General features: G+C 34.0%; 1 protein-coding gene and 2 long non-coding RNA genes across 5 annotated transcripts in view; 1 reads left to right on the top strand and 2 right to left on the bottom strand.

Moving 5' to 3' along the window:
- Positions 1-27,234, bottom strand: part of Cntn5 (contactin 5) — a 1,189,809-nt gene that overhangs the window by 74,328 nt on the left and 1,088,247 nt on the right. For all 3 annotated transcript variants that reach the window (XM_078046906.1, XM_040285131.2, XM_078046907.1), the window contains one exon: positions 17,923-18,043. In XM_078046906.1, coding sequence (XP_077903032.1) covers positions 17,923-18,043 — 121 coding nt within the window. The remainder of the gene's footprint in view (positions 1-17,922; positions 18,044-27,234) is intronic.
- The window catches only part of LOC144377170 (uncharacterized), a 227,194-nt gene that overhangs the window by 111,204 nt on the left and 88,756 nt on the right, over positions 1-27,234 (top strand). The window lies entirely within an intron of this gene.
- On the bottom strand, positions 5,411-13,217 carry LOC120889683 (uncharacterized). Its single transcript, XR_005733712.2, has 3 exons — positions 8,788-13,217; positions 8,543-8,696; positions 5,411-5,695 (listed from the first exon to the last, which is right to left on the bottom strand). It is a non-coding gene; the product is annotated as an uncharacterized LOC120889683 (long non-coding RNA).

The following is a 27,234-nucleotide window of genomic DNA, read 5'->3' as shown; positions in this document are numbered from 1 at the left end:
GTATTTTATGTATTCATTGTACCCATATACTTTTCATTCATAGTTGAAATAAAAATTAAAATATTTTTTACTTATGTGATAATTTTATTAATGGGGGCTCTGCTCTTTAGCTTGTAGGTACAAGTGGGTTGGAATTGTGTTCTAAATTTATTTCACTACTGTCTTCCTAGTACCTAGGACACTACTTAAAACATAGTGTGTTACAATACAGATTTGTAATAAAGGATTGAATAATTTTTATTAACAGATTAGTATAGCTATTGACTTAATATTTTGATATCCAGTGAAAAGGTATACAAATATGAAAAAGTATTTCATATTTACAAATTATATAGCACTATTCTAAAAGAATACCCTCTCATATATGTATATATGTTATGATAGATATATAAATCTCATGTTGCATTTTAATCTTTCTTAAATGCCACTAATTAGATACTAACTTGTCTATGGTATATTTCTTTAAAAAAGGAGGAGGAGGATGTTTGTGTCTTTCAAACTTTGATTTTGATGAGCACTGAAAATGAAATTTCTGGGCTGTTTGTAAAGAAAATGTGGATTTTCTGAGCTTTACCTAAAACTACTGAATTTCAATTTCTATGATTAGAGCTTAAGAAACTATATTTTGTACAAGATGTATAGGAAATTTTTATGTATGTATTTCAAGAAAAAATGATGTATAGAATATAAGAGTTGTACAAAGAATCAGAAAAAAAATTATTATAGTCCTGACCCTTTACTGTAAAAGCTTTAGCGCCTTGGGCAGATTTTTGAAACTCATTAAGTCTCAAATTTCTTACATTATATAGAGAGGATGATAATACTAGTCTCATTGTGAGTACCATGTAGGGTAACACATGTAAAAAGTGGTAAATGATTCCATTACTAGCATTAACTTGGCCTCTCACTACTTGGTAATTTTGACAATATCAACTTCACAAGGCATTTCTTTCCAATGAAAATAAGAACTCATGTACACATGTGATTTCATCTAAATAAATGTGGAAAGATATGTAACTAATTTGAAAACAACAAAAATGTACTATTAGCAAATTCAATATTTTATTGGGAGGATGGAAATAGGAAAGATGGTAGAATGAATTGGACATAACTTTCTTATATTGTACGTAAATATAAAACCAGTATAACTCCACATCATGTACAACCACAAGAATGGGAAATTATACTCTATGTACATATACTATACCAAAATACACTCTGCTATCATGTATATCTAAACAGAATATGAAGTCTTAGAAAGTTCAGGCAACTCACCTAAAATTGGTACATAATACTACAAAAGTGGGTTCAGATTTGAGTCTCATTTTTATTTGCATTTATAACTTAGTTTTCACTCCTTGTTATTCATTGTCATGTAGCACTATTTCAAATAATTCAGCAAAGACAACACATAGATTTCATAAGATTAAAAGTTACGAGCAGAGACAAATGATTTTTTTTTTTCAACTGAGAATGAATTTATAGGTAGAAACGGCATGTTAGAGATGAAATGGTCTTTGTGGTTGACTCCCTGTCATTCATTTTATCTGTCCCAGCATTCTGTTTGTAATTACCTCTTTTTCCTCCTTCCCATTATCTGGGTTACCCTGATTAATCTGTCAGTCTTGACACTCTCATCAATCAATCTAGTGATTGGTTTAGACCTAGCTTCCAGAATCAATCAGATCAGGGTAATCTTAGAGCAATGAGTGTTGGTTCAGAAGAAGGAACATGATCTAAACTGGTATGACCAGATGAAGGGGTGGACATTCATTGTATAGTTGGGGGAGAGAGGCTAGTAGCTTCTATTGCATGTGAACAAGGAAACATTGAGATTCTTATTCCTGTCAATCAGCCTATTTCATGATATTACGTAATAGATGACAGAGTGAAAAGATGGAAGTAACATGGTCTTAAAGAAAAAGTTGATATTCTGAATCAGCCAATTTAATCCGCTTTAACTTTCTGTCATCAGTCCATATATTTCCTATTTTTTCAGACAATTTGAGTTAGGTTTTGTAGTACTTGCAACTGGGAGCATTCTTGGATATAAACAATAGCTCAGAATTCCCTTGGTTTATGAAGGATCAAAACAGCAATGATTCCTTATTTTTATTAAAACTGGTTATATTATTATAAAAAACCTGAAAAGGTTAGTCTTCAAAAGTATCTACTGCAAAGATATAGTTGTTGGAACTGAAAAATGACAAATTGATTGGAAAAAATAAAAACCTATGGAACAGCTGACCAACTGGAAGCAGACAATTGGGTAAATACAAAATTGAAAGGAATTACTAAAATGGACTAAAATTTATCTATAGGATAATGGAAACATCACTTTTGAATAGAGAACTCTTTAAAGATAAGAGTGCTATAAACGATGTATTCTTATGATCACAAACATTGACAAAAGATTAGAAATGCAAGAATTTAAAGCAAAATTAAAACCGCTCATTTTACAAGTCTATGATCAAACATTCTGCGTGTTTCTCTTTGCTATTTTTATTTTAAAAACTAATCATGAAAGAATCTGCTGTAGAAGGACAAAGACAAAATGTCTACTTGACAGCTTTGAGAGGTGAAGTCTGAGCACAGGACAGCTGAGACTTACGTTCTCATGCCATTTTCTAGCAATATTACTTGAGAATAAACTTTGCATCTCAGGAATGGCAAGTTCATTAGATGTGGAGGCTGGCAGGATGAGTTTTTCAGCAAAGATTCCAAGAAAACAGTTGCTATGGACTAATGTTTCAAGATAGAAAAGGGTATTTTTTTTTTTGTGTGTGTGTGTGCAGGGGGTGGGGTGGGGGAGTGAATAAGCAAACAAATATGCCCAAAGACTGAAAATTTCAAACTATTTTGAATAGAGTCAGAAGATAGCTTAAGTTCAATCAGAGTAGCAGGATTTATAAAGGTGGAGAAAAGTAGGCTGGGGAAGGCAGTATTAGGGCCATGAGTTTGAGCTTAATTATGCAGGTAGTGAAGAACCAGGAAATGTTTCTGAACTGGAGGTGGGAGCCCTTATAGAGAAGATTTAAGAGTAGAATGAAAGAATATTCTAAAATTTCAGGCTTGAATAAATTGGTAGAATTGAGAGGGTAACTAGAGGAGTTTTTCTGAAGGTTTCTTTTTTTTTTCAATTTAAAGCAATTAAGTTTAAGTAGAATAAATTCTGATGACATTGGAATGCAGAAGTGGTAGGATGCTAGTTTGGAGCCAGAAGAGAGTTGAAATTTCAAGAATAGTCATTCTGGGCAATGTGATGAAGAGTCAAACATGAACAGTGATATTACTGACCAGTATTGAGAATGAAAATGAAGTAAAATCTAGTGATGTTACAGGGACTGAGTTAATAACTATTTCATAAGATTCTTTATCCCTTATGTCTGCTAATAATGAAAAACAGGTGATACAGATTAAAAATAGACATGAGAGACAAAGAAGTCGGGAATTTCGGGTAGGAATTGAGTTAGGTGTAGCTGGTGACTACTGGAATAAAAGGAAATCCAAGGAAAAGAGGAAGACTCAATAAAGGGGGGAGGCGGGCTGAGGTTGTAGCCTATTGGTGGAGCGCTTGCCTAGAACATGTGAAGCACTGGGTTCGATCCTCAGCACCACATAAAAATAAATGAAGGCATTGTGTTCATGTACAACTAAAAATAAAAAAAAAAGATGGGGAGGCACCTACTGCAGTAGATTAAAGGAAGCTGTTAGAGGTTTCATGTCTCAAGTGTGATATTAATATACACATGGCAAGTTAGACCTAATGTAGGTCCCCCATAGCTGCAAATAGGGGAAAGGAGTAGGGTGCTGGCCATTAGTTGGCTGATATAGTAAATAATTTTTTAAAACTCCGTTCTTGAACTTATAATTTTAGAGGAACACATAGTCTTTTATTTAGCTTTCCTGTTTTATTTATCATATACTCCAAGTATCTAGAATTCTGTGTGTGAATCATTCTTAGCCATTTGCATTTAGTTTTTATTTTTTTAGCTTTTAATTGGTGCATTATATTTATACATAATAGAGGAATTCACCATATCATATTTATACAAGTGCATAACATAATTTGATTGATCACATTTCTCTGGTTCCAATTTAAATCAATAGTTCTTATGAGAATGAGTATGTGTGTATGCATGTATGTTTTAAGAACTGAGTGGAAAGTAGAATGGAACTATGAAAAAAGTCTGAAGGACTTACAGGGAGTGTTAAACTTCAAAGAGAATTCCCGAAAATTCTCACCACAGCATTTTTATCTATTTCACTGTATCTGTGCTTATACTTTATTGACATAGGATGTGGCAATATGTGTAATATTAAATGCCTGTTACTATTGTTTATTCAATTATTTTGCTATCTTCTCTCCATTCTTCCCTATTTATCTCACTGGTGAAATTTAATCTCTTTGGGGGAAAGAATTCCATATTCATTCACTCATACATTTAATTATTTGTTCAATAGTATTGCGAAACATTGCCCTGTGCTGAATCCTGGGGCTAAGGGAGCAAATGGGAAGGAAGTTTCCCACTCTTATGACATCTACAATTATGTATGGTGAGGAAAAGGAAGTAAATAAATGAATGCGATCATTTTAGATAGTAATAAATGAAATGAAGAAAGCAAAATGAAGTGAGCATCAGATGTTAGGGGACACATTAGAGAAAGCCGAGGAATAAATAAAAAGAGCCATGTAAAGATAATGAACACTTTTGGGGGGATAAAATTCCTAATTACTAATGAGTGCGGCATCTCGGAAGAACAGAAAACTGGTGTGGTTACAGAATGGTTAAGTAAGAGGAGGGAGAAAGATGATAATGTTGGAAATATCAACTGATGCCATATAATAGAGGGATTTGAAGGTAAGAGTAAGGAATTTAGATCTTAGAATAAGAGGGACTTGGAAGTCATTGGATAGCATAGGGGAAAGCCAAGGGAATAAAGTCTTGAAAACCAAGGAGAAAAAGTCTGCTGGAATCCCTCAGAGGCTGTAGAAAGCCTTTGTGCAAAATCTTTTAAAATTGTTAAAAAAAAAAAAAAAGTGTGCAATTTTCTTTTCCATAGGGCTTTGTAACAAATGTCAACTGTGATGGTTTCTCAAGTCACTTTTGGAAGATGGTATTATCAAAAAGTAGATGTCAGTAGATGTCAGTGACATTGGCCCTCCCTGAGGATTCTTTGGTTGCTGGTCTCTTGCAATCTTACTTAGAACATGATGATTCTTCTATTATTAGGCAAAATTTTTTTAAAAAAGATATCACCCACTCCCCTCACACCAGTCTTATAAGACTAGAAATTAATGCATTATTCCAAAGTTTAATTTTATAGCATGCAGTTGTCACTGGAAGGCTGGATTCTGAGCCAGGCTATAAGGAGCTATGTGATTGATTCAGACTAGTGAGTTGTAGGATAAAATGACTCGTGTCATTTTTGACTGAAGCATTGAATTGCCAATGTAACAGTCTCCAGAACATCATGTTTAAAATGTTTATTAAAGAATTTTCTTGTTTCATTTTTAGAAAAATACAAACACTTCCTGGTCAATTATCACAAACATCAGGTGAAAAGTAAATTAACCAACAATTCCAGGAGGTGAAGTAGGCATAAATATTTAATGTAGTTTTACATGAGTTGAGTTGAACACACTTTATTCCAATATAAAAGTAATACTGTCCATCCATCGAGGGTGATCTTTCTGAAATGGAAAATAGATATTTGAGTCTATTGTACAAACTGTCAAGAAAAATTAAAAATATTCAACTTGTTTATTTAAAAGCTCAAGCAATCCACATGTTATTCTGAAATTCATTTATTAAACTAGGATTACATAAATTCTAAGAACAGATCAGTAAAGAAATCCTGTAGGAAAGTTCCATATGAGGTGCTAAAATATGCAAGGTACCATGTTTCTGCACAGCTTTCTATAAATCCAATGTTGGGTTGCTGTGTATGGCTCATTATGATTCTCAATGCAGATTAAGAAAATCATGGAAATGAGTAATTTATAGATATCCCTGTGATTTACTTTCACAAACATACTATGAAAGAAATTTGGAATTATTGTTTTCCTTGAAAAACTAGGGCAACACATTTATAAGGCCATTTTCCTTAGGATAAGTATACACTTGACAATACTGTGGACTAAACTCTAAGTGGGACACTGGATTTAATTTTTTTCCCTAAAGTATAAATTTTTACTTGTTCTCACTTATTTAGATTTTCTTTCATATTTTTTTCTGAAAAGCAACATGAAAGCATATTTTTCATGGTCTTAGAAATGAACAAGAGTTGACAAACATGTATCCAGGATCTGTAATTTCATATTTTTACTAATTAAACAAATCAGTAGTCCTCAAATGACTTAAAAAATAAGAAGAAGAAATATTATTCCCTGGGTGCTTAACTTATCCAAAAATGACTGAGCCATAATGGAGAGAGAGCTGTCTCAGTGTTCTTAGGTGACTGCTGGTTTATACTCTCAAGATTTTGGTATGCAACTGTAGAAAGAACATTTACCATTAGATCTCAAAACATGCTAAAAGATGGCTATTTTCATATGGTGACAGTAATCTTGGTAAAATCCTGATGCCACCATAGAACTCATTTGGAGAAATGAAGACATAAGATCTTCAGATGCACTTAAATAGAGCAGTCTTCAGACTGCATAATCTGAAACAGATGTTCCCTATAAGAGATGGATTACAGGAAGAGTCTGTTCACTGGGTATGATCAATGTTGCTTTTTAGCTTGACAACATTCTGTGAGATGAGGTTCTGATGTGAGTATATGAGCATTATTTCACTGATACACATATCAGGTGATAAAATGTTTATAATAGTGATTAGGTATTAAAAATGAAGTTTACTAATAATAGGTTTATTTCTTGAATTGGCATAAAAGAAATAATTATATGAACCAATAACCTCCTGAACAAAACATGTAATTTAAACAGACTTGCTTTATGCCACAGTTTTCTGTGATTAATGAACACTTAACCAAATCAGAATGCTGTCAAAAGAGAATGCTGGCACTTCCGGTGTAGATAATTATGCGATTTTCAAATTTTAAAAAAAATCCTCTTTCTTTGTGATTTTATATTTTTGACCAAGAAGGCTTTAAAATTTAAGACATAATTCAAGAGAAATGTCAAAGTCACTCATTCTATTTGGTTTCATTTTTTTAAATGAGTATTTTGTGTGTCAATTCCATTTCACATTTACTTTCAAGCCTTTTAGTTTTCTTGGAGGTGGTGAGAAAGGCATTCTGCTAATTTTCACATTGCTTCCTTGCCCACTCACCTGAAGGTATGGGGATATTTCATGCAAACACTCCTGGTATGACTATTAATGTCTTAAGAATATGTATACATTTAACTGTTTCTTAGTTGTGTTTTATTGTAAACGTATTTGAAACACTGCAGACAGGAAGGAGGTGACGTCAAAATGCCTTCTATCACTGAACAGGGTGAACAAAACCATCAGAATACTATTGGCTATTCAGTCAATAGATAATGAACTAGGGTCTCCCTTTAGATGTAGACCATTTTCCTGACCACACAAACCACGAAGAGCAATGGTTCAACTCCTTAATCCTAAAGAAAAGGAAAAGGAAAATTCTTCCTAAAATTAAGACTTTCAATAATATCTATAATTTACAGAGAAGCATTCTCTTATTTGAAATTTCATTCTCTTATTTAAAATAGCAAATTAAATATTATTATCCTCCCTTTTATATGAGGAGGCTAAATCCAAAAGAAGTCAAATAACTCATCCATGGTATGCTTTACTGTCCAGAGTGAGAAAAATCCTGGCCCGGGGCATTTTTCTAATGTGACCATGTGTTGGTTGGGTCAACGTATTATTATAGGGATTTTAAACAATTTGAGTTATTTTTAAATTAGGCTATTGAGATTCAACTAACATGCACTGAATACCAGCTCTGAATTAGGTCCAGTGCTCAAGCAGATATAAGACTTTTTTTCCCCCAAAATTCAGCATAAATACAGCCAACCTTTCTCCACTAGTTTTTGTCAACATATAACCTGAGATAGAACACTGTATCTCATCTTTGCAGTGCCTACACTTTTGAAGCTAATAGAGGTTATTCTCTATTTTAATGAATTGTTCTTTTCTGAAGCTAGGAGCTAGTTTTTCATTTTTCCCTGTTTCAAGGCATCTCAGCAGATCTGCATGTTTCTAAAGGGGAAAAAAAATGCTTATCTATTTAACAGAGAGAGTAGAAACCTACTTACTCATGAATGCCAATCATTATATGTTATGTGTCAAATTAGATTTTTCCCATACTTGCTAAGCACTAATGTAAATACATTTTAATTTAAAAAAATAAAAAACACCTTTTCTTTGAACGATTTTACCAAGAGCAAGTAATATTTTTTTCTTGGCATTTATAGACATCATCTGGTGTTCAGTCTCCCCTACCCACCCTCCACACACTCTTTCACCTCACTTGCTCTAACTCGTTAGAGAGCTAATTGTCTTTGTAATTCCAAATTAAGGAGTACTTAGTGAAACGAAGACATTACCTTTGCCAGGTGTTTGGGAGGACAAAATTCAATCTGCAGTAAAAGTCAAGAGAAGTTTCTTCTGATCAGTGCTAGTCCTTTTTGTCTTCAATACTTGGATTTTGTATTGTTCAATGAAGAATAAGAGACCAGGCTACATAATGTATGGTGTTACCTAAAATCAAGAAAACAATTAAAAATTGAGTATCTTGGAACATAGACTAAAATCAAACAAAATTTCTGAATAGAGACTGAAGTAAACTTACCAATTTTCCCTTTATTCTTGAAGATGTGACCTGTCATTGGTTGACACTCAGCAAAACTTCTACTTGGAGCTTGGCTCTTGGTGACCACATTAGGGTTATCAAAAATGGGCTGTACAGTATGAATATGCTCTATAAGACCTTATGTTTCAGGTTTCACAAAATACTACTCAAACTTAAAAACCACACTAGAACAGTGTAGGTGACAGTCACAGGAAATAGAATGAATTCAGAAAAAAACAGGTCAGTTTTACATGTGATTGGCAATTGGGTAGTCATGTCTATACAAAGTATATGAAAAGTGAATAAATAGGATGATTCCCCCCCAAACTTTTCAAACAAATAAATTAATAGACAGATACAAATCCCTTTCTATATTTTGCTTATGTAATATTGGTGTTGTTAAAACCATCTTATTTAATGTTAAAGACTGTTTTATTTTTATGACTCATGGTATAATTTACCTATACTTGGGCAGGAAACACATATAAGTGTTGAAAGAACTGTAGCAGTTGGAGTGAATATCAAGTACTTTCTAAAGCACCTGGGAGTTTTGTTCTTTATAATTGTAGGGTTTGCAAGAAAGTTTAAAATGAGAGAATAAAAAGCAACCATACAGAAAGAGATCTATTATTTATAGGTGCTTAATATTTCCAAAGGTGTCTCGTGCAGAAGTGATTGTTTGTTTCTGTTGAAACCCCAGGGCATCTATATAAAAAGTTCTACAAGATTTTGAAAAAAAAAAAACAGTCGTTTGAATTTAAAATTTTAGATGACTGGCAAGACGTGGGGTAAGAAGTCCAGACAGTAAGGTTAGTGACTATTCACATCAAGATGTAGAATAAAATGGTGCCCAATGATGCCATCTGTGATCACATGGGCAAAGATTAGGTACTTCAGAAGATTAGAGAATGTGAGGCCTTCAAACAGGTGAATGGGCATGATAAAGTGCTGCATTTGCAAACTTATATGGAGTTACTGTTCTTCTCTTTCTTGGTTCAGTCATTGCACTTCCTGTAAGATTCTGCCAGCCTTTCATCTCTTTGATAAAAATTCCAACTACTAGGCAAAGCTTGTCACTCCATCCTGGTTTCTTATTGTAGTCCTTCCTTCTTTTGTGCCCTCCTCCCTCTTTCCCTCTCTTTCTTTCTTGTCTTCCACAGTTATTAATATTTCAGGAATTATAATGTATCAGGAACTGAGAGAATATACAGGACACAATATTGAAGAGATAGAAATGACCTGACACTTGACAGGGAAAGAGGTACAAAATACTAGCTCAAAGCCAGCCCATCTGGGCTCTCCTCACTATTCTTTATCTGTCAGGGTGACATTCAATAAGTTCCTAAACCTCTCTGTGTCTTGATTTCCTTACCTGCAGATTAGAACTGAAAGTAGTACCACTCTCACATTGTGTCTACATAACATTCTAAATGGATGAAGTGAAATAATTCATATGGAGTCTTTAACACAGTGCTTGACATTTGGAGGAACTTAGTAAACATTAGCTGAATTTTAAAATAATTATTACTAATAGGGCTTATAGTCAGAGAGCAAACCATACTGCCCATATACAGGTAAGAGCATTACTCATATTGTGTTCCTCCATATCATATGTTGTCCATGGTTAGCTGGTTAGCTCTGTGCCTGCCACACATTGAATGCTCTATAAATGTTTGATGAATATGTACTGATTGAAGAATGAGTGAGGTTCAAATAAAACTACCTGCCCAAAGTCATTCTGTAAGAGATGTGTGTTTGTGGGGGAGAATCTCTGACTTTAAATCTTCTGATTTTCTTAAGATTATGCACTGCCTTCACACAATATTGCTTGCCTCTCCACCTGCTGTAATTTGGTTATTACATTCATCGTCCATGGAATTTACCCTTGCCAAATTTATCAGTGACTTCAGAATCACTCTATTCAGTGGTATATATTATTTCTTATTTTACTTGTTTTTTTACTCTGTTGCATGGGAATTATCTTCTCTCTCTATTCAAATGATATGATTTATTTGGATTTTTCTCCTAGTATCTGTCACTGGGAGCCATTTCACAATCTCCTTTGCAAATCCCTCCTCCTCTTTATCATGATACTTCAGTACTTCCCAGGATTTTATTACCAGCATTTCCCTTATTTTTTCACATGCTACTTTGTCATTTCATTCCCTTTTGACTCTAATATGCTGACATAGTGCCCAAATCTACATATCAACTCCAATGTTTCTCTTCTGACCTCCACAGGCACAAACCTATTTTGTTTATGGAGATTTGTCTCTGGAGAGCCTTAACTTAAATGCTGTTCATTTACTTAGCATTCACTTTTCTCAGAGTCTTCCTGATGATGTGAATCTGATCAATCTGATCATGGTCATGAGTAATGACTGTTTTCTTGGGTTGGGGCACATAGTTTATCATATAAACCAGGGCAGCTTTCGAAGTGAGGATGCCTCATAACCAAATACTCTGACACTCTAAGTATGACTTGGAACTGCCTTAGTCTGACCCAAGTAGGGGATCTGCCTCCCATTGACCATCTAAGCATTAAAACTGGCCTTCATCTTTGCTTCCTCTTTCTTCTTTAGCATAGTCAATAGGTTGTCAGGTTCTGTAGATTTTATCTCCATACTATCTTTTGGGTCTATATCTCCTTTTCCCTACCCCTTATTTTCTTTTCCCAGACCCTTGTTATTTCTCACCAGAATTACTGCACTGTGCCCTACTTATTCTATTAGCAAGCCACTGATCTCTAAAGCACTCTCTGAGGTTGTCCAAAGGATCTTCCTTTAGAGCATATCTGATCATGTTCCTTTCCTGATTGATCTTTAAGTTTTAGCATAAAAGTTCCTTCTCATGGCATCGGAAAGCATTCATACACAATTCTATCTTACCATTTCTTCCTGTTGCATTCTAGAACTTTCCTGGTATAATGTAGGTACTCATTAAACAATGAACCCTACACACCAGGAATTTGCCTCAAGGTTACATAAATGGGAAGTGACAGTATTTTTGTATTATGATGTCTGCATAAGAAAAATAGGAGCTATCAGTGGAACGAATTACAGAGTGAAATGTGATTACCTTACAATTTTGACTCAAAATATTGATGATATAAAACCTCAGAATTGTTCTCAAAATGAGTAACGTCACAATCTTTGTTTCAAAATGCTGCCATCAAGAAACTTGAGAAAATCTGTCAGTTGATGTAAATACCAGTGTCTAAAAGAGAGGTTGGCTTCTTCTAGCAGGCACTCAGTATTTGTTGAGTGAACTAAATGCAAAAGATTCAGTCTTCATCATTGTGTTGCCTGTATACAATGATAATTCATTTATTTGTTCTTATTGTATTTGCAGATATACATGTATGTGCATGAAAACTACTTCAGTCATTTTGGTCATTCAGGTCACTTCAGTTAACTGTAACTTGAATCATCCAAACTAAAGTGGTGTAGGGAATCCAAATACCTGATTATCAAAATATGTTACCTTCTATAGTCGTTTGTTAAAAAGTTCTAAATAGGCAAACAACCACATACAAAGTGTAAGACAAATGAAACTAAACTGCTGTTCAATGTCTAAAAGAAATTTTATAGTTGTCAAGCAAACCAGTTTATGTAGACAGAGAATAAGCTAGTAAAAGAAGTGATTTGTTTAAGCAGTTTAAATTATCAAATTCTTGTGTAATAGTGAACTAATACTTCCACAGTGGTATAGGATAGTCCAATAAGACATTGCATTAGGGAGATTAATTTTCTTTAAGAGGGAGACACCTCTATTTTAAAGTATTGTTATTTTGTTTTTTGGGTTCTGAGGATCAACCCAAAGCCCTCATACAAGCTAGACAAGTACTCTATCCCTGAGCCACATTCCCAGCCCTGTTTTAAAGTTTTTTTTTTTAAATCAACGACATAACATATTTTTCTCTAAACATAAATTATTTGAAAATGTATGTTATTAATATTAACTAAGACTAAATTACACAGAAAACATGAGTCAGTGTCCTTTGATCTCTAAATACCAACATATTGGCAAACCCAGCTTTGCTTTAAGTAACTATTAGCTTTTTTTCTTATTTGTGAAAGACTCTTGAGTCCAGGTCATAACTCTATCATATAAAGGCCTGTGAATTTTCCAAGTATAATAAGCTCATTGTATGTTAAATGAATATATAATTAGAAAAGAAAAACTGTTCACAGTCCATTTTCCAAAGACGCTTATGTAAATACATGTGCCTTTTTAAAGCTTGGAAGCTTTCGGAAGTGGCAAGGTACCAAAAATGGACAGGTATGTCAAGTTAGAATCTGCATAAATCATAAGATTAGTGCTGTGAGATGTGAAGATAGAGAACATAAATGCAGCTTTAATTCTTAAATCAATTAGTATGTTAGAGGTACATTGTTTTCACCAAGTTTTAGTTTCTCATTGTATTTCTGAAACTGATCATACATGCATTTTTCCAAGGGGAAAAAAAAACCAGAAAATTCTCAAATGTTCCCTTTTTGTTAGTGAGAATCACAAGAAAAGAGAACATGAAGAGAATTTGTATAGTATTTAATCATGGGTTACCAAATTTTGGTTTCTATTCTGGTAGAAACTGGTATCTTTAGATATTTTTCAACTATTTGAAGACAAAATCATTTAAATTGGCATTAAATTGCCTAGTTTGGTAATTTCATCTACCTTAGCATAGGTTTTTTTAGAGTTAAAATTGAAATATAAATATTTCAAGACGGCATAATCAAAACATGGCTTTTTGGGTGAAATAACTGTGTGTGTGTGTGTGTGTGTGTGTGTGTGTGTGTGTGTGTGTGTGTGTGAAAAAGCTCACAAAAACTTGTGATAAAAGGTTCAGTACTCTAATTTTATAAATGAGAAAACTTCTGTTTTCTATAGTTTATTCCTTCCCCTTGCTAAAGTTTTTGCTGTTGCTGTTCTATAGAGGAATACCTAATTTAACAGCTATGGAGGCCAACTTTTATGTGTTTAGTCTTATAGTTTCAGGGGGCCCTGTGCTTTGATTAATGTCTTACTATGCTAAAATTTTTACTAATTTTTAAGAAGTAGCCTCACATTTTCATTTTGTACTGAGCCCCTCCAATTGTGCATATGGACCCATGGCAGACTTATTTTCATAATCTCTTACTATGTCCCTGAAACTTACCTGGGGGCACTTCTCTGGTCTTTCTTACCCCACTTACAAAAAAATGTCTCTCATTCTCTAGTAGACTAGAAAATGTTGAGCCTCCTAAAGTTTTTTCCTATTTTTGATCTGAGTGTTGACATTAGTGCAGGATGAAGAGACAGGTGCTAAATGAATGGATAAATGAAAAGATGAATAGCAATTTATAAACAAATGCCTGTTGACTTATTTCTTTGGCAAAAAAGTCAAACTTTCAATGGCTTCAAGTTTGTGCTGAAAAGTGACTAGGTGGTTTAGGAAAGATTAAACCAAAAATTTTCAAGGAAGAAATTCTTGGAAAGAATGAGTGGACTTGAATTGATTGAAAAGGTAGAGAAAATTAGACTGACAGGTAGAACTCTGCTAGGAATAAGAAGTGATGGAGTGGAGTTAGAGGCAGAGGGCTAAAAGCAGTTAGAGATCTCCCAGCAGTTTGCATCCCAAGGAGGATTCATTCTTTACAAATTCAAGTAAATACATGTTGGATTCATCTTGTAAGTTGTGATACAGGAAATAAAAACAGTCCAAGTTGAGGAAAGGCTCTGTGTTCAGAGGAAACTGAGAGATTACTGATTCTTCTTTGATTATTCTCAGAGTTTCTAGACCTAATGTTTTGCATTAAGAATAAGAATTATAAGGATATTTGAAGAGTGAATTTCTTATTGCTTCCTCTGCCTCTGAACATAATAGAAGGAACTCAAGCTCTGGCTCCCACTTAGCCTAGCTTAGTTAAGCACATTTTATTCTTTAAACCATGATAGTTTTCTACCCTTCTATTTGCTTTGGGAAACACATTTATGACATTGATTTCTATGAAATAATATAACAAAAAATGAACACTCCTTTCTCTAGAATCTTTTAAATTGTGTTTGATCACTTCTTATATTGCCTGAGAATATCAATTCTTTACAAATGTGTATCCCCTTCAGGGATAAATTTTTACTAATATCTCTGGATGGCTTATCTTCCTTTCCCTGGGTAACATGATACAGTCACCTATGGCACTGTCTACCCTTGCTTTCTCTGTTGTTGTTATAGCATACTTAAATAAGTGCTTGAAATTGTACGCAGATATACAGGTGCAGCTTTAATTTCTTTTTATATCCAGAAGAAGATTCTTGTCAGATGTTCATTCACTCTCGTATGGCTCTCCAGATTGTGCATGGTGCTATGATAATGCTGGCTCACAGGGTGCTAAGATTGTGAAAGCAAGTGATTTTATGCTTCAGCTGATTATTTATGGAAAATTCAATTTTTAGATAATGATGATAATGGTGGAAGACAGGTGAATAATAGCACTGACATCCAAAAGCAAAATAAAGAAAAAGTGTGAACAATCATTTGAGGGAAAGATAGCCCTTAAGATACTTTATGGGGAGAGTAGCATGAAACACTCAATTCTAAACAAGCAATGGGAAAGTCATGTCCTCCCCCCACTGAATGCCAATTTAGTGTGCTGGTGTGGCCAGAGAAGTGCAGGCTTTGGTAAGATGAACAAAAGAATGTTATAGTCAATCTTCATTTGGAGAGAAGAACAACAAAAAGGAGCTTCTTTCTATCTAGGAGAGGAGAATATAGATATATTCCCCTGATATTTCCCCTGAAATAGAATCACAAGAATGCATTCCTCGCCAGCCAATTATTTTCCAAGTATAATCAACATTGAATGAAGTGAACTGCTCACTCTAACCAGTGTATTCTACAAACAGATGGTTGGAGTTTTCTTTACTGTTCCCATCTTCCTCTGATTCACATTTGAATAACTGTGTTTTAAAGATTCTGATGCTAAAATTGTAGCAGTTATTTAAAAAGCTCAATCCAGAGTGTTCAAGCTTTGGTCCTGCAGGTCTCCTCTAGAACATTGCCCTGAGTTTACAACTGAGGAGATTGGAGGAAAGGGAGAAAAAAGTTTGGCCGAGTAAAACTATTTTGTGTGTATATTTTGCAAGTGAATATTAAAAACAGCAACATTCAAGAATCTAAGTTCCTTCAATTATTAGGAGATGTTAACTTTAATAATATTGTTAATAATAATAAAAACACTAGAACCCTTATTTTAGTTTTTAAATTTGTCTGAGAGTGGCCAGGCAGAAGAAGAAATCTATTTTTCCTAATTTTGAAAAAAGTAGTGCAAGTATATAATCAAAAATTGGCAACTTGATCAAACTCACTTCAAGGGAAAGCTTGAGCTGAATGCTACATGAATACTCAGACAATAGCAACCTGTTTGAAATTGCTATTGGGTATAATTCCAAAACGTATGCATTTTATCATCTCCTAGGCATAAAGCCAAAGGCTAAAAGAGCAGAACATTAAAAAGTTGAACTTGAATTATGTTCTAAACCCTGTTGAGTTTAATTTTACTTACAAAGCAGAATGTTAGTTTGCCACTTGAATTTGCCCCTTATAGTCCTGTAAAAATACCTGGTTTCTTGTTATCAGTCTCTAAATTGCAGTATTCATTTGGAAAGCTCCAATTTTAGGAGCATCATTTTAAATTACTAGGCAAGTGCACACAATAAATACACATAATCTAAGACATACTGCAGCAAGAGAAGGCAATTCTACAAATTAGAGTACTGGGTGGTTTGCAGTTCCACGAGCCTTGTAATGTCGAAGGCACTAGGGGAAATTTTTAGTGGAATGAAATGTATTGAAAAAAATGAGCACTTTAAAAAGTTGGTGTTTCATACTATCATACAATACTCATTCTTGATGTAAATTTGGAGAAAATATTGAAACTGCTTTCTGAACAGAAACACACAAAAAATGAATAAGTGCTATTCAGATACATACTTTCTAAAGCATTTTTTCTTGAACCAATAATAGATGCACTACCAAAAATCAGTAAACATTCGGTGATACAATGAAGGGATGATTAAGTTCACTGTATGACCTTGTATCTACCATACAAAAGTTTTTGTAATCATTCTTAAAAATAATTCTAAAATACTAAAGTCAGTTAATCTAAAACATAATTTCTTCCTCTAGATTATAAAATTGTTACTTGTAGACAATGTACAAGAAATCTAAGCATGCAATACTCATGTCACTCAAAATGTGTTTGAACAAAATCGAAGAGACACTGGGTAGTCTTCTGATAACATTCTAGTCCTTATATCATAGTTATCTGGTGTTCTTGTATTGGACACATGTACACTTATGAATTTAGAAAATGCCTGTAGATATATTGTACTTGAATATAAAGCTAAAAGAAAAGGAAGGATGGAAGGAAAGAGGGATGGAAGGATGAAAAGAAGAAAAAAAGTGAAAGGAGAAAGGAAGGAAAATAGAAGTATGCTAAGATCTGCTTTTCTCATACTGGGGGACACTGTGCAAAACGAAATGAGTGTTCTGGTCATTTACTTAATTGAAATAAGACCTAGCTTCAGAGAATTGCAGAATTTGATGATCTGGCTTATAATTGGAAACCACTTAACTGTCATTTCTACACAGGGAGTCGGTATGTTGACATTTTCAGACTTTTAAAACATCCCTGTCACTTAACAATTGTAAATGTCACCATCTTACACATGCAGTTTTTCTGTTTTGGGAAGCCAGATTTAGAAGTTAGTGGAGAAAAAGCAAATTCCACTAGCTTTGCATTTGTAAAACACACAAACACAGTTTTATTTTTTTTCTCTATAGTCCAATAATTGTCTTAGTATCTCTACTATTTTGAGTTTATGCTTGGCAGTAAGTTGGTTTGACACTCAGTGATCACTTATTGCTAAGAGTGTTTTTGGACCCTGAATTTGGATCTGTAGGTTTCGTCTGTTACTGAGGAACAGTTTTCCATGTAATCTCTTCAAAGGCAAAAGGTTAAGCAAAATGACATATATTGTAAAATTGAAAGTAAAATGCATAGTACTGATGTGCTCAAAGTCCATGCATTTAAATTCCTTTGTATGATAATTTATGGTGATCATGTCTTCAGACTGCACTATTAGCATACTCACCCCTAACAAGAAGTTCTGCCTCATCTGACACACTGTCTGCTGTGGTCTGTACCCTGCAGCCATATCTCCCAGCATGCATCAGAAGGATGTTCCTGATCATTAAATCTGCAGAGGATGCTTGCTGAAAGAGGGATGAAGTGCCAGTTTAAAATGTTGCAAATCTGCCTAGTTCAAGGTGGTTTAAGGGGGGTACTTTGCATATTCAAAGGGCCCAATTTTGGCCTTACAATTTATATGACAACAATTCAGAAATCAAACATGCCCTACCTTAAGGAACACATGGAAGTTATGTTTTTAACAATTGCTAATAAGGGTTTGAACATTTAATATTGCATATAATGATTTAGCAGCTAAGATATTGAAGAAATATTTAAATATGCACAAACAAACTCTTTAAAAATAGAAAAAATAATCAGTAAAACATATTGCTTTGCTATTCTGAGGCAGGCTGATTTTTGTGGCAAGAAAATTGCACTAAAAGGAATAGCAACTTTTGGGAAATTAGTTATGAGAAGGTAGCTGTCAAAGGATGATCTCTTGTGGCTTTATTGAATGCTTCCTTTTGTAATACACTGTGGGCAACAGATTGAGATAGTACTTAGGTGACTGCTAGTTCTGAAGCCACATGTCTTTATTTAACAAAAATATATCCCTCCCGTAGTCTCCCATAGTCAGGGAGTAGGGTCAGCCTAAATCTTTGTTAATGCAGTTACAAAACACAAAGGAGGCTCAAAACACCTGATTCTTGTTGGAAGCAAGATGATTAGAACATAGTTGAAGAATAACTGCTGTTAAGGAGATCAATAAATACCAGGGACAGTATCTTTTGGCTGTATTTTTTAATGGGATCAATGATAATCCTACACTTTAGAATGGCTGGTACAAACCTTTCATTATTCAATGCCATCTTTCATTTATTCTATCAGACAAGATAGACTTATTGTGATCAAGTGAAGATCTTTTATTTACTACAACTCATATGGTATTTTTTTTTCTGGTAAAGACAGCAAAAATATCCAATACTCCTTTCAGTTTCCATGTTGCAATCCAAGAACAAATGAGGGAAGATGCATGCAGCTTGAAATGACATCTTTGAAGAACTCAAACCTTTCCTCCAAAAACCATTGAACACATGAAAGAATGTTTAATGAAAGTCATAAAGAAGCCACCAGATTAGAGTTCTTTTATTTTTGATGAAATGAAAGTGATTACCTTTAAAAACATAATGTGTTTGTTCTGGGAGATTATTTAAGAATTTATTTGTCTTTGTTTTCAAATAGATTAATGAATTTTGTGAAAATAAGTCTGATTTCCAGAAATCCTTTGGATTCTTTCTTAGCATTCATGGAAAAAAACATTATGTAATTGTGAACATTTTACCACTCAAAGAATTTGTTTCTCTCAATGAATTTCCTTACTATATACTATGTTTTAGTTAATATTTTTTTTCCTGGTACTTAACTGTTTCCCTTCTTGTCAATATTATGATAAGAACTTTTAAGGGTATTAATGTTTTCTCTTAAAAAGTAATTGTTAAGACATGGTCTGTTTAGTCATTTACAAGGAAATGCTTCATGGTGAGACTGCATTGAAATGTCATAACAATTATTTCATGGAATGTGTTGTTTGTCCAGTGAGGGTCTATGCTGCTAATTTCCTTTGGATAAATTGTTACTCTCAAATTCTAACAAAATTCATTTCCTCATTCCCACTAGACTGAATGTTCATTTCTTTAATATCTGAAAAGGAAATGTTAAATCCTTTGATTTGTAATGGAGAAACAAAAGCAAATTCTAGACATTATAAACAATAAATCAGTTTCAAATCAACATAATCCTATATTGTATGAACGAGCTCCTTCATATGTACCACTATGTGTAGTGTGTCTGCCTTTGCTCTCCTCCTAGATTTCTATGAAATTGGTTTAATAGGTTACTCGGTTAATAAGGATCCAATGTGCACATTACAGGCCCAGAATATATTTCCCTGTATCCAATGGGAAAGCCAAGGAGAACCACAGAAAATCGGGGAGGATTTGATTCTTTTATTTCCTAGAAATAACACTGTAGGAAAGACTACAGATTTTGCTTGTTCTTTAATACAGTTCCACAAACCTATTGGTATCAGTTAAACAACAGAAAAAAAATACTGATTATAAGTCATTTTTCAGGCTCACATTTTTGAAAAATTATTTTATAAAATCTCATTCCTACAATTGAATAATTGATGTTTCATTTTGCAGACTTTTCCTCCCAAATAATTTATTTCTTTTTGTCCTGGACGAAAGTCCTCAAATCTTTTCCTTTCTGTGGAATTACATTTAAAGTGAAACTTAATGGGACGGAGAAGAGATTTAGTTAAAATCACATAAAGGTCTAAAGAATTCAGGGGGTAAAGTATAGATTATCTTTAGTTGGCTGTCCTTTAATGGGTTCCTGCAATTAATAGTGTGCAATGCTCTCTAAACAGGCCAAATCTCCATCATAATCTATCAGGAACGCAAAGTCTACAGCCTCCTCCATATTTGTCAATGCCAAGGCTATTTGAAGAAATGAAATTATCTCATTTTGGACCCATTCCTTCCCTCTTGGATTATATCTGCATTATATTTTTAAAATCCTAAACTGGGAAGATTAAAAGTAAAATGAATGGATTGTGAACACTAAACCTAAATTACCCTTTCAGTAGATTTACTGTTCTTTCAAGAGAAGTAATGAGAAGAATTCATGTGGGAGCCCATTATCCTTAATCTCAGCCCACAGTATTCTGTTCCTGAGAGAGAACCTCTGCAATTTAGTGCACTTTTAATGAAATGGTTACTTACAGCAGATGCTTGCTTTCCTAAACGTAAGCCTCATTTCCACTTTTTATCTCTTAGGAGTTATTCTCTCTTCTTTATTTTTTCTTTGTTTTCTCTGACACTTGCTTTATTTTCAGTCTTATTTCCCTTGCTTTCTTTGGCTTTGTAAACAAATCATGTTACCTGTCACTTCAAATGAACTTCCTCACAACCAGTGCTTCGCACAGTGCCGATGCCTAACACAGCTCATGGCACACAGTGGGAGCACAACACACACAGTGTGTTGTCAAATGAGTTAAAAAGTGAAGGCTTTTTACAAAAGAGGTGTTATGTTCATGCTCTGAGAGTAAGTAGCATGGTTATATCATTTACATCTCCTGGTCACATGGTCTCATTAGAGCAATTATAGGTTATTGTGATTTTTATTTACAACTTTGAAATAAAACAGGAAAGCTTAGTTTTTCCATCCAAGCCCAGTTTTTTTTATTAGCTCATACTTTGTCTTGCATATCTGTACATGCAACTTATATGCCTAAGTAACGGAAGCTCAATAAACTTTGCTGTTCTGTGTCTGCTCACTCTTGTCTTTAGGATAAAGTCCAATATCTGTTTATTTCAACCTAAAGGCTCTTTAGAACACCATTCTACCTCCTGCAACTGAATTCTGTGGTCCTGTAATACCAGTATTATGGTTTTCTGTACTCAGGAATTCTTTTCTGTACATGCCTGATTGCACAGCTTTTTGTTTGACTGCAGACGTGCCTTCTCTTGTCTTGGCCTGAGAGATACTTGAGGCTCAACTCATGCCCTCATCTTGATAGTCTTTCTGGACTGTCCCCAGACTTCCTTAGTGTGTCACCATTAGGCTGCTATGTCACTTTGCTCATGTCTCTGATCTGGCACTTCCATTCTGGGAAGACTCTCCTCCTAGGTCCATCATGGGCATTCCCAGAGCAAATGAGGCACCAGGGCAGCTAGTGATAATTTAGCAAGCTAATGAATGGCCTGCTTCCTTCCTTACCTGTGGCTGTCAACAACCCCCCACTTTTTTTTTTCGAAGAAATTAGGAAGTAAAATAGGAAAGTCTATAGAGGAAGACAGTGGGAGAAAGCACTTAAAGAGTAAATACAAGTTCGGGAATGATACAGAATTGTGTGAATTCTCGCTCTACCACTAAAGTTCAATACGATTAGATATTGAACTTGGGGAAATTATTACTCAGAGCTTCAATGTGATAATGTGAGTAAAGCCATAGCAGTGTCTGGTACATAAAAGGTATTTTATAAATGGTTTTGTTTGAAGGGCACTAAAACTGTATTCTTAGCCAAGAGGAAGATTTCTTTTTAATGTGTATTCCCTCAACAAACTGGATATCAATGTTTTTCATAGCTATAGTCAGTTTTAAGTACTTATCTTTATTTTAGATGTAATTTTCCCCCATCCCTTTCTCTTTTATGGTATAATAGAAAGCCATTGGACCTAGAATTAGATGACTGGAATTCTAGCCTTGGATCAGCACCTTCTGAATAGCCCTGGGACTCTGGAGAATCAGTTTATTGGGATAATAACACCTGCACTATCACTCTCAAGGAATACTGAGGAAAACCAAATGAAGGAATGTACTTGCATGAACTATTGGGACATGCTTCAAAAGCATAAAGTACTCTTAAAGCATTTGGTGTTCAGCAGAGTAGAGCTGAAAGCTGTGCACACGGAAAGCATTCAAAGAGTGGTTGCAGAAGGAATCATTTAGACAATAAAATAACTTTTATTCTTGTAAATAGTTAACTCATGTTGAATGCCCCTGCCAGAATGTTGTGAGGGATGACAGTTTCTATACCCTCATTTAGGGTTTATTTCACTTTTTCAAGGGTTTATGTAGGACATTTCCAGCATGTCTGTTTCCTGATAAGCATGAATATAAACTAAGCCGTGTAAAGCAAAGTAACATGGCACATAAATTCTATCAGATGTAATTTAAAAAATTTTATCTAACATGAAAAGTTGGAAATAAGCTATGAGGTTTGGATTATGATTATTATTGACATAAAATCTTAGTTAAAATACTTTCCTAGCAACAGTATTTCTGATTCCCATAAGATAATATGTTTAATAGTAACCAATTATGACAGGGAAATAACATACCAATTTCTTCTTAGCAGTGTTTTTCTGGAACCCCCAAAGTATAGGGTTTGTTTAGATTAATGATGATGAGTTTCAATATTGTTTTTTTAAAAAGAGTTGATATTAATTTTCTTCCTTAAATAAATGGACATATTTGTCTAATAAGTGCTCTGCCACTGAGCCACAACTCCAGCCCAAGTGCTTCTAAGTTAAAAGATGCTTGGAATAGATAAAGTCATATAATTTATCAACCTAATGTTTTCTTAGACTTATTCTTAGCTCCATTCTGTCTTTTGGCAAAAGTTTATCTCACAAGACTACTAAGAATATTTTTCTCTTTCTCCTTCTGTTGTTTTATTCAGTATATTACTAATTCAATAGTCATTTATTCCTAATGTGCTAAGCTTGAGGTATACATAAATATAAATATTAATAAATAGAAATATTAATTGCTTATAGTGAAAAAAGATGTCTCTTTTCTGATCCTATGGATGTTGATTCTCTTTTTAGTGGCGAGATATATTAACACTCCTTTATCTAAGATGAATGTAAGTGACCAATGCAAAAGGGCTCCACATGCAGAGTGACATTTCTTCATTAATCTAGTGCTTCTAAGTTTATTTTTAAAATTTTTTAAGTTGTTGATGGACCTTTACTTTATTCATTCATATATATGTGGTGCGGAGAATTGAATCCAGTGCCTCACACATGTAAGGCAAGTGATCTACCTTTGAGCCACAACCCCTCCCAAGTGCTTATAAGTTAAAAGATGCTTGGAACAGATAAAGTCATACAATTTATCAACCTAATGTTTTCTCAGACTTATTCTTAGCTCCATTCTGTCTGTTGGAAAAAGTTTATCTCACAAGACTACTAAGAATACTTGGCTCTTTTTCCTTTTGTTTTTATTCAGTATATTACTAATTACTTCCATAGCTATTCATTCCTAATGTGCTAAGCTTGTGGTATGCAGACATGACTTGGCACTCAAAGAATATCAATTCTATTCCAGCTTTGATAGAAGAAATGTAGGCAGGAAAGGAGGAAGAGCTTTTCTCATATCTTCATGTGGGCTTAGAAGAGATGTGTACACAGATTGGGTCCAGATGAAGATATTTTCTCTTTCTGTGTGCCACATGTAGTTTTCACAATCATTTCATAAGCATTGACTTCTAAATTTTTAAAAGATCTTTAAACTGGCAGTTTATAATACTTTTTTTTATTCCTTCTTATTTTCTCACATGTACCCATCTGATACGCCATTGTTATATTTGTCTTTTAAAACTGATATTGTTTATCTTCTTAAAAATCTTCATTGGCTCACTATTTCTTAATGCTGAATTGAACCAAGCATGTCTCTTATCATAGAGGAAAGTGTATTCTCTGCTCCCTTTTTCAAGTGGTTCCCCATTGACCTGCCAGTGTCTCCAATTATTTCATTTGCTAAAATTTTGTTCAAGTCAAAATTTTTCAACAGGTCTCAATGAACACTAGGAATAGTTATATAAGTTGTGGATCTCAGTGCCAAGTGAAAATATAAGAACCTTTCTTAAAAAAAAATAAGAATTGGAAAATTCAAAATGGCAATAGCTATACATTACACTAAGCATATGATTCATCTTGCTATGGGACCCAGTGTGACTACGCAGGATGCAGGTCCACAGGTTGATTAGATGTGCTGACTATGCCAATTTACCTTGAAATATCTGGGGGTCTTCAAGAATGTTGATGCCAATTCTAGGACATGGTACTTTTGAGATAAATACTGAGGAGTCAGCATGGCTCTTTCTGTAAATTATAAAACACCCATCCTTTCCTATTTTCATGTCTTTACCTTCTCCTTCATGCTTAATTGACTTGAAGGTTTTTCTCAATCCATGCTGATATGGAAAAATAAAATAGATTTAATCTCCTTAAGTCTTTGTTATAAAATACAGTGACACAGTTTATATTGTGTTCTGAATGTTTCATGTGAGACTAGCCTGACATTAGTATATTTATGTGGTATTCTCTCCAAATATTTTTTTCTGATTTTTTTCCTTATTCTTTCAATAAAAACACAGCTCACTGATACACATCTGTTAGCTTCAATTTGTTCACTTTTACATCCAGTTTGTTGGAAGAACATTTCACACTTGCAATAATGAAGATGGGGTTGCTTTTTGAATTCTACAGTTGCAGATCTATATGGAGCTATAGAGGGATTCTCCTCCTCACTTAGAAATTGGGAGTTTTGTAAGTACAATGACAGAATAATTTTCTTTAAGTGAATTCTAGGCAAGAGAGGTATTTAAATTCACATCATTACAGTTATGAAAAGTTACTCTCTAGGGTATATGATGAATCAACTTTCTCATGAAATCTCTTCAGTAGTAATATAATTTAAATAACACCTGATCCATAGGATGGCTCAATGAGGCAACACTGGCAGATAGGAAGATATTAACAATCATGACAGGCAATAAACATTTTGGTTTCAAGTGAATTATACCATTGTCTAATAATAGAACAATCTTATTACCTTTCACTAAGTCTATGCTTCATAAATTGCCTCTCTTTGAAGTTACTTAAAATGGTAGAACTAGTCGGGAAGAAACTTTAATTCATTCATGCATTAGCATATGATCTATAAACAGGTAGTAGCGGCATGACCACCAGGAAAGTTCTAGAATAACAACCATTTTACAGTAGGTCTTCATTTTATTTCATGGATGGTTATTGCATATGTACAGTTGTAGAATTGTTCAGTCATTCTTCAAATATTTCCTGAATTATCCTTTTTTTTTTTTTGGTCTGGACAGGAAATGACACATAACACATTTAAACTCTTCTCTCCTCCTTTACTTGTAGCAAACAGGTGATCTGTGATCTAAACTATAAATTCTTCTCAACCCAGTGTTTCAGTTGATCAGAGACTGTACAAAAGACAGAATGTTTGTCAAGCACAATCTAAATGTACCTATTTGGCCTTTGAGAAGCTCACAATGCAGTGCCACAGCTGATTAAAAGGCAATGTGTTGTATTTTAATAGATAACAATACAAAAAGCTCTGCAGAAAAAAAGACAATTTTACTTTGTGGAAAAAGAAATACTCTGATCTAACTAATTCTTATAGCAATGAAGGACTTGTCTAAGTGCAAGTGACATGGGGAATCAGGAGCAGAGTTAGGAATAATTTTTATTCTATCACACCGCCTATGGACCCAGTTGTTCTGATTAAAACATGTAAATAATTTGATTTATTAGCACTTTTTAAAGGAAAAGTTGGTAATCATATTAAAATAAAATGGCTTTATTGAATAATAGAGATTATAAAACTGTTATTAGGAATTATATCTCTAAATAAACCATAGAGTTCTTCCAGGAGCCCATGCTTTTATAACTGGTTTAACCAGAAACATCTAGACCTACAATGCTGCATCTCCTGTCAAAATGCCAGAATTGCCTTCATGGTAACATATAAACCAATGCAGCTCATTTACTCATACTATCATTTACCTTTTCTGGGACTTTTATCTAGCCTTGAGAAAATACACAATATGTACCCCACAACTGACATGTTACCATTTAGCCATGAATATTACTAACAGTTTTAGTTGAAGAATTATCCAAACTTGAATTCCTACAGAACATAATTTAGATGAATCAATATTTTACTGTTAGCATTTTCATTCTGTCTTGAGTGGTCTTATTTCTGGTTTTTCTCTTAAGAATAACAGTATTGTTACACCATAACACATTGGCTTCCTGGATAAGGTGAATTTTATTCTGCTATTGTTTGTACATTGCAGAATAATCATTGTCTGCATTCCAGTCTTGTCCCTTCTTGACTACATGGAAAAGTACCTTAGACCCTTGCCTGCTGGGCTTCTAATGTTTCCTAGAAATCAGCAGAGTCCCACCAGGGAAAAAAAAATCATAGCTCTATCTCACTCATCAGCAATTAGAATCAGTATTGATTGACCTGGTGGTATTTTCAAATCTCTAAAGTCTTGGTAATGTAACAGAATACTCTATTTTGTGTGTGTGTGTGTGTGGGGGGGTATGTGTATCTGTGTGCTAGAGATTAAGCCCAGAGGGCCTCCAGCAGATACACCCACATACACCCACAACCCATTTTGGTTTTTGTATGGAACTTTAAGAATTAGTTTGAAATGAAGATGATTATTATGCCTTTTATGTTTAGATGTCATAGATGCAAGCAATTTTGATCTTGTGGGTAACAAAACAAAGGTGATATTTAGTTTACTGCTATACCTGGTGCCTAGCATAATGTCTGGCTCATAGAAGTCTCTTCATATATATATATAAAATAATATGGAGCAGCATATTGACAGACATTTCAAAAGAAAAAAAAATTAAACAGAGAAACTTTATACCTAATCTTT

Source organism: Ictidomys tridecemlineatus, chromosome 4 (genome assembly GCF_052094955.1).
Source record: "Ictidomys tridecemlineatus isolate mIctTri1 chromosome 4, mIctTri1.hap1, whole genome shotgun sequence".
NCBI lineage: Eukaryota > Metazoa > Chordata > Mammalia > Rodentia > Sciuridae > Ictidomys > Ictidomys tridecemlineatus.
The sequence above is the reverse complement of the archived record's forward strand: the minus strand, read 5'-3'. Positions and strand labels throughout refer to the sequence as shown.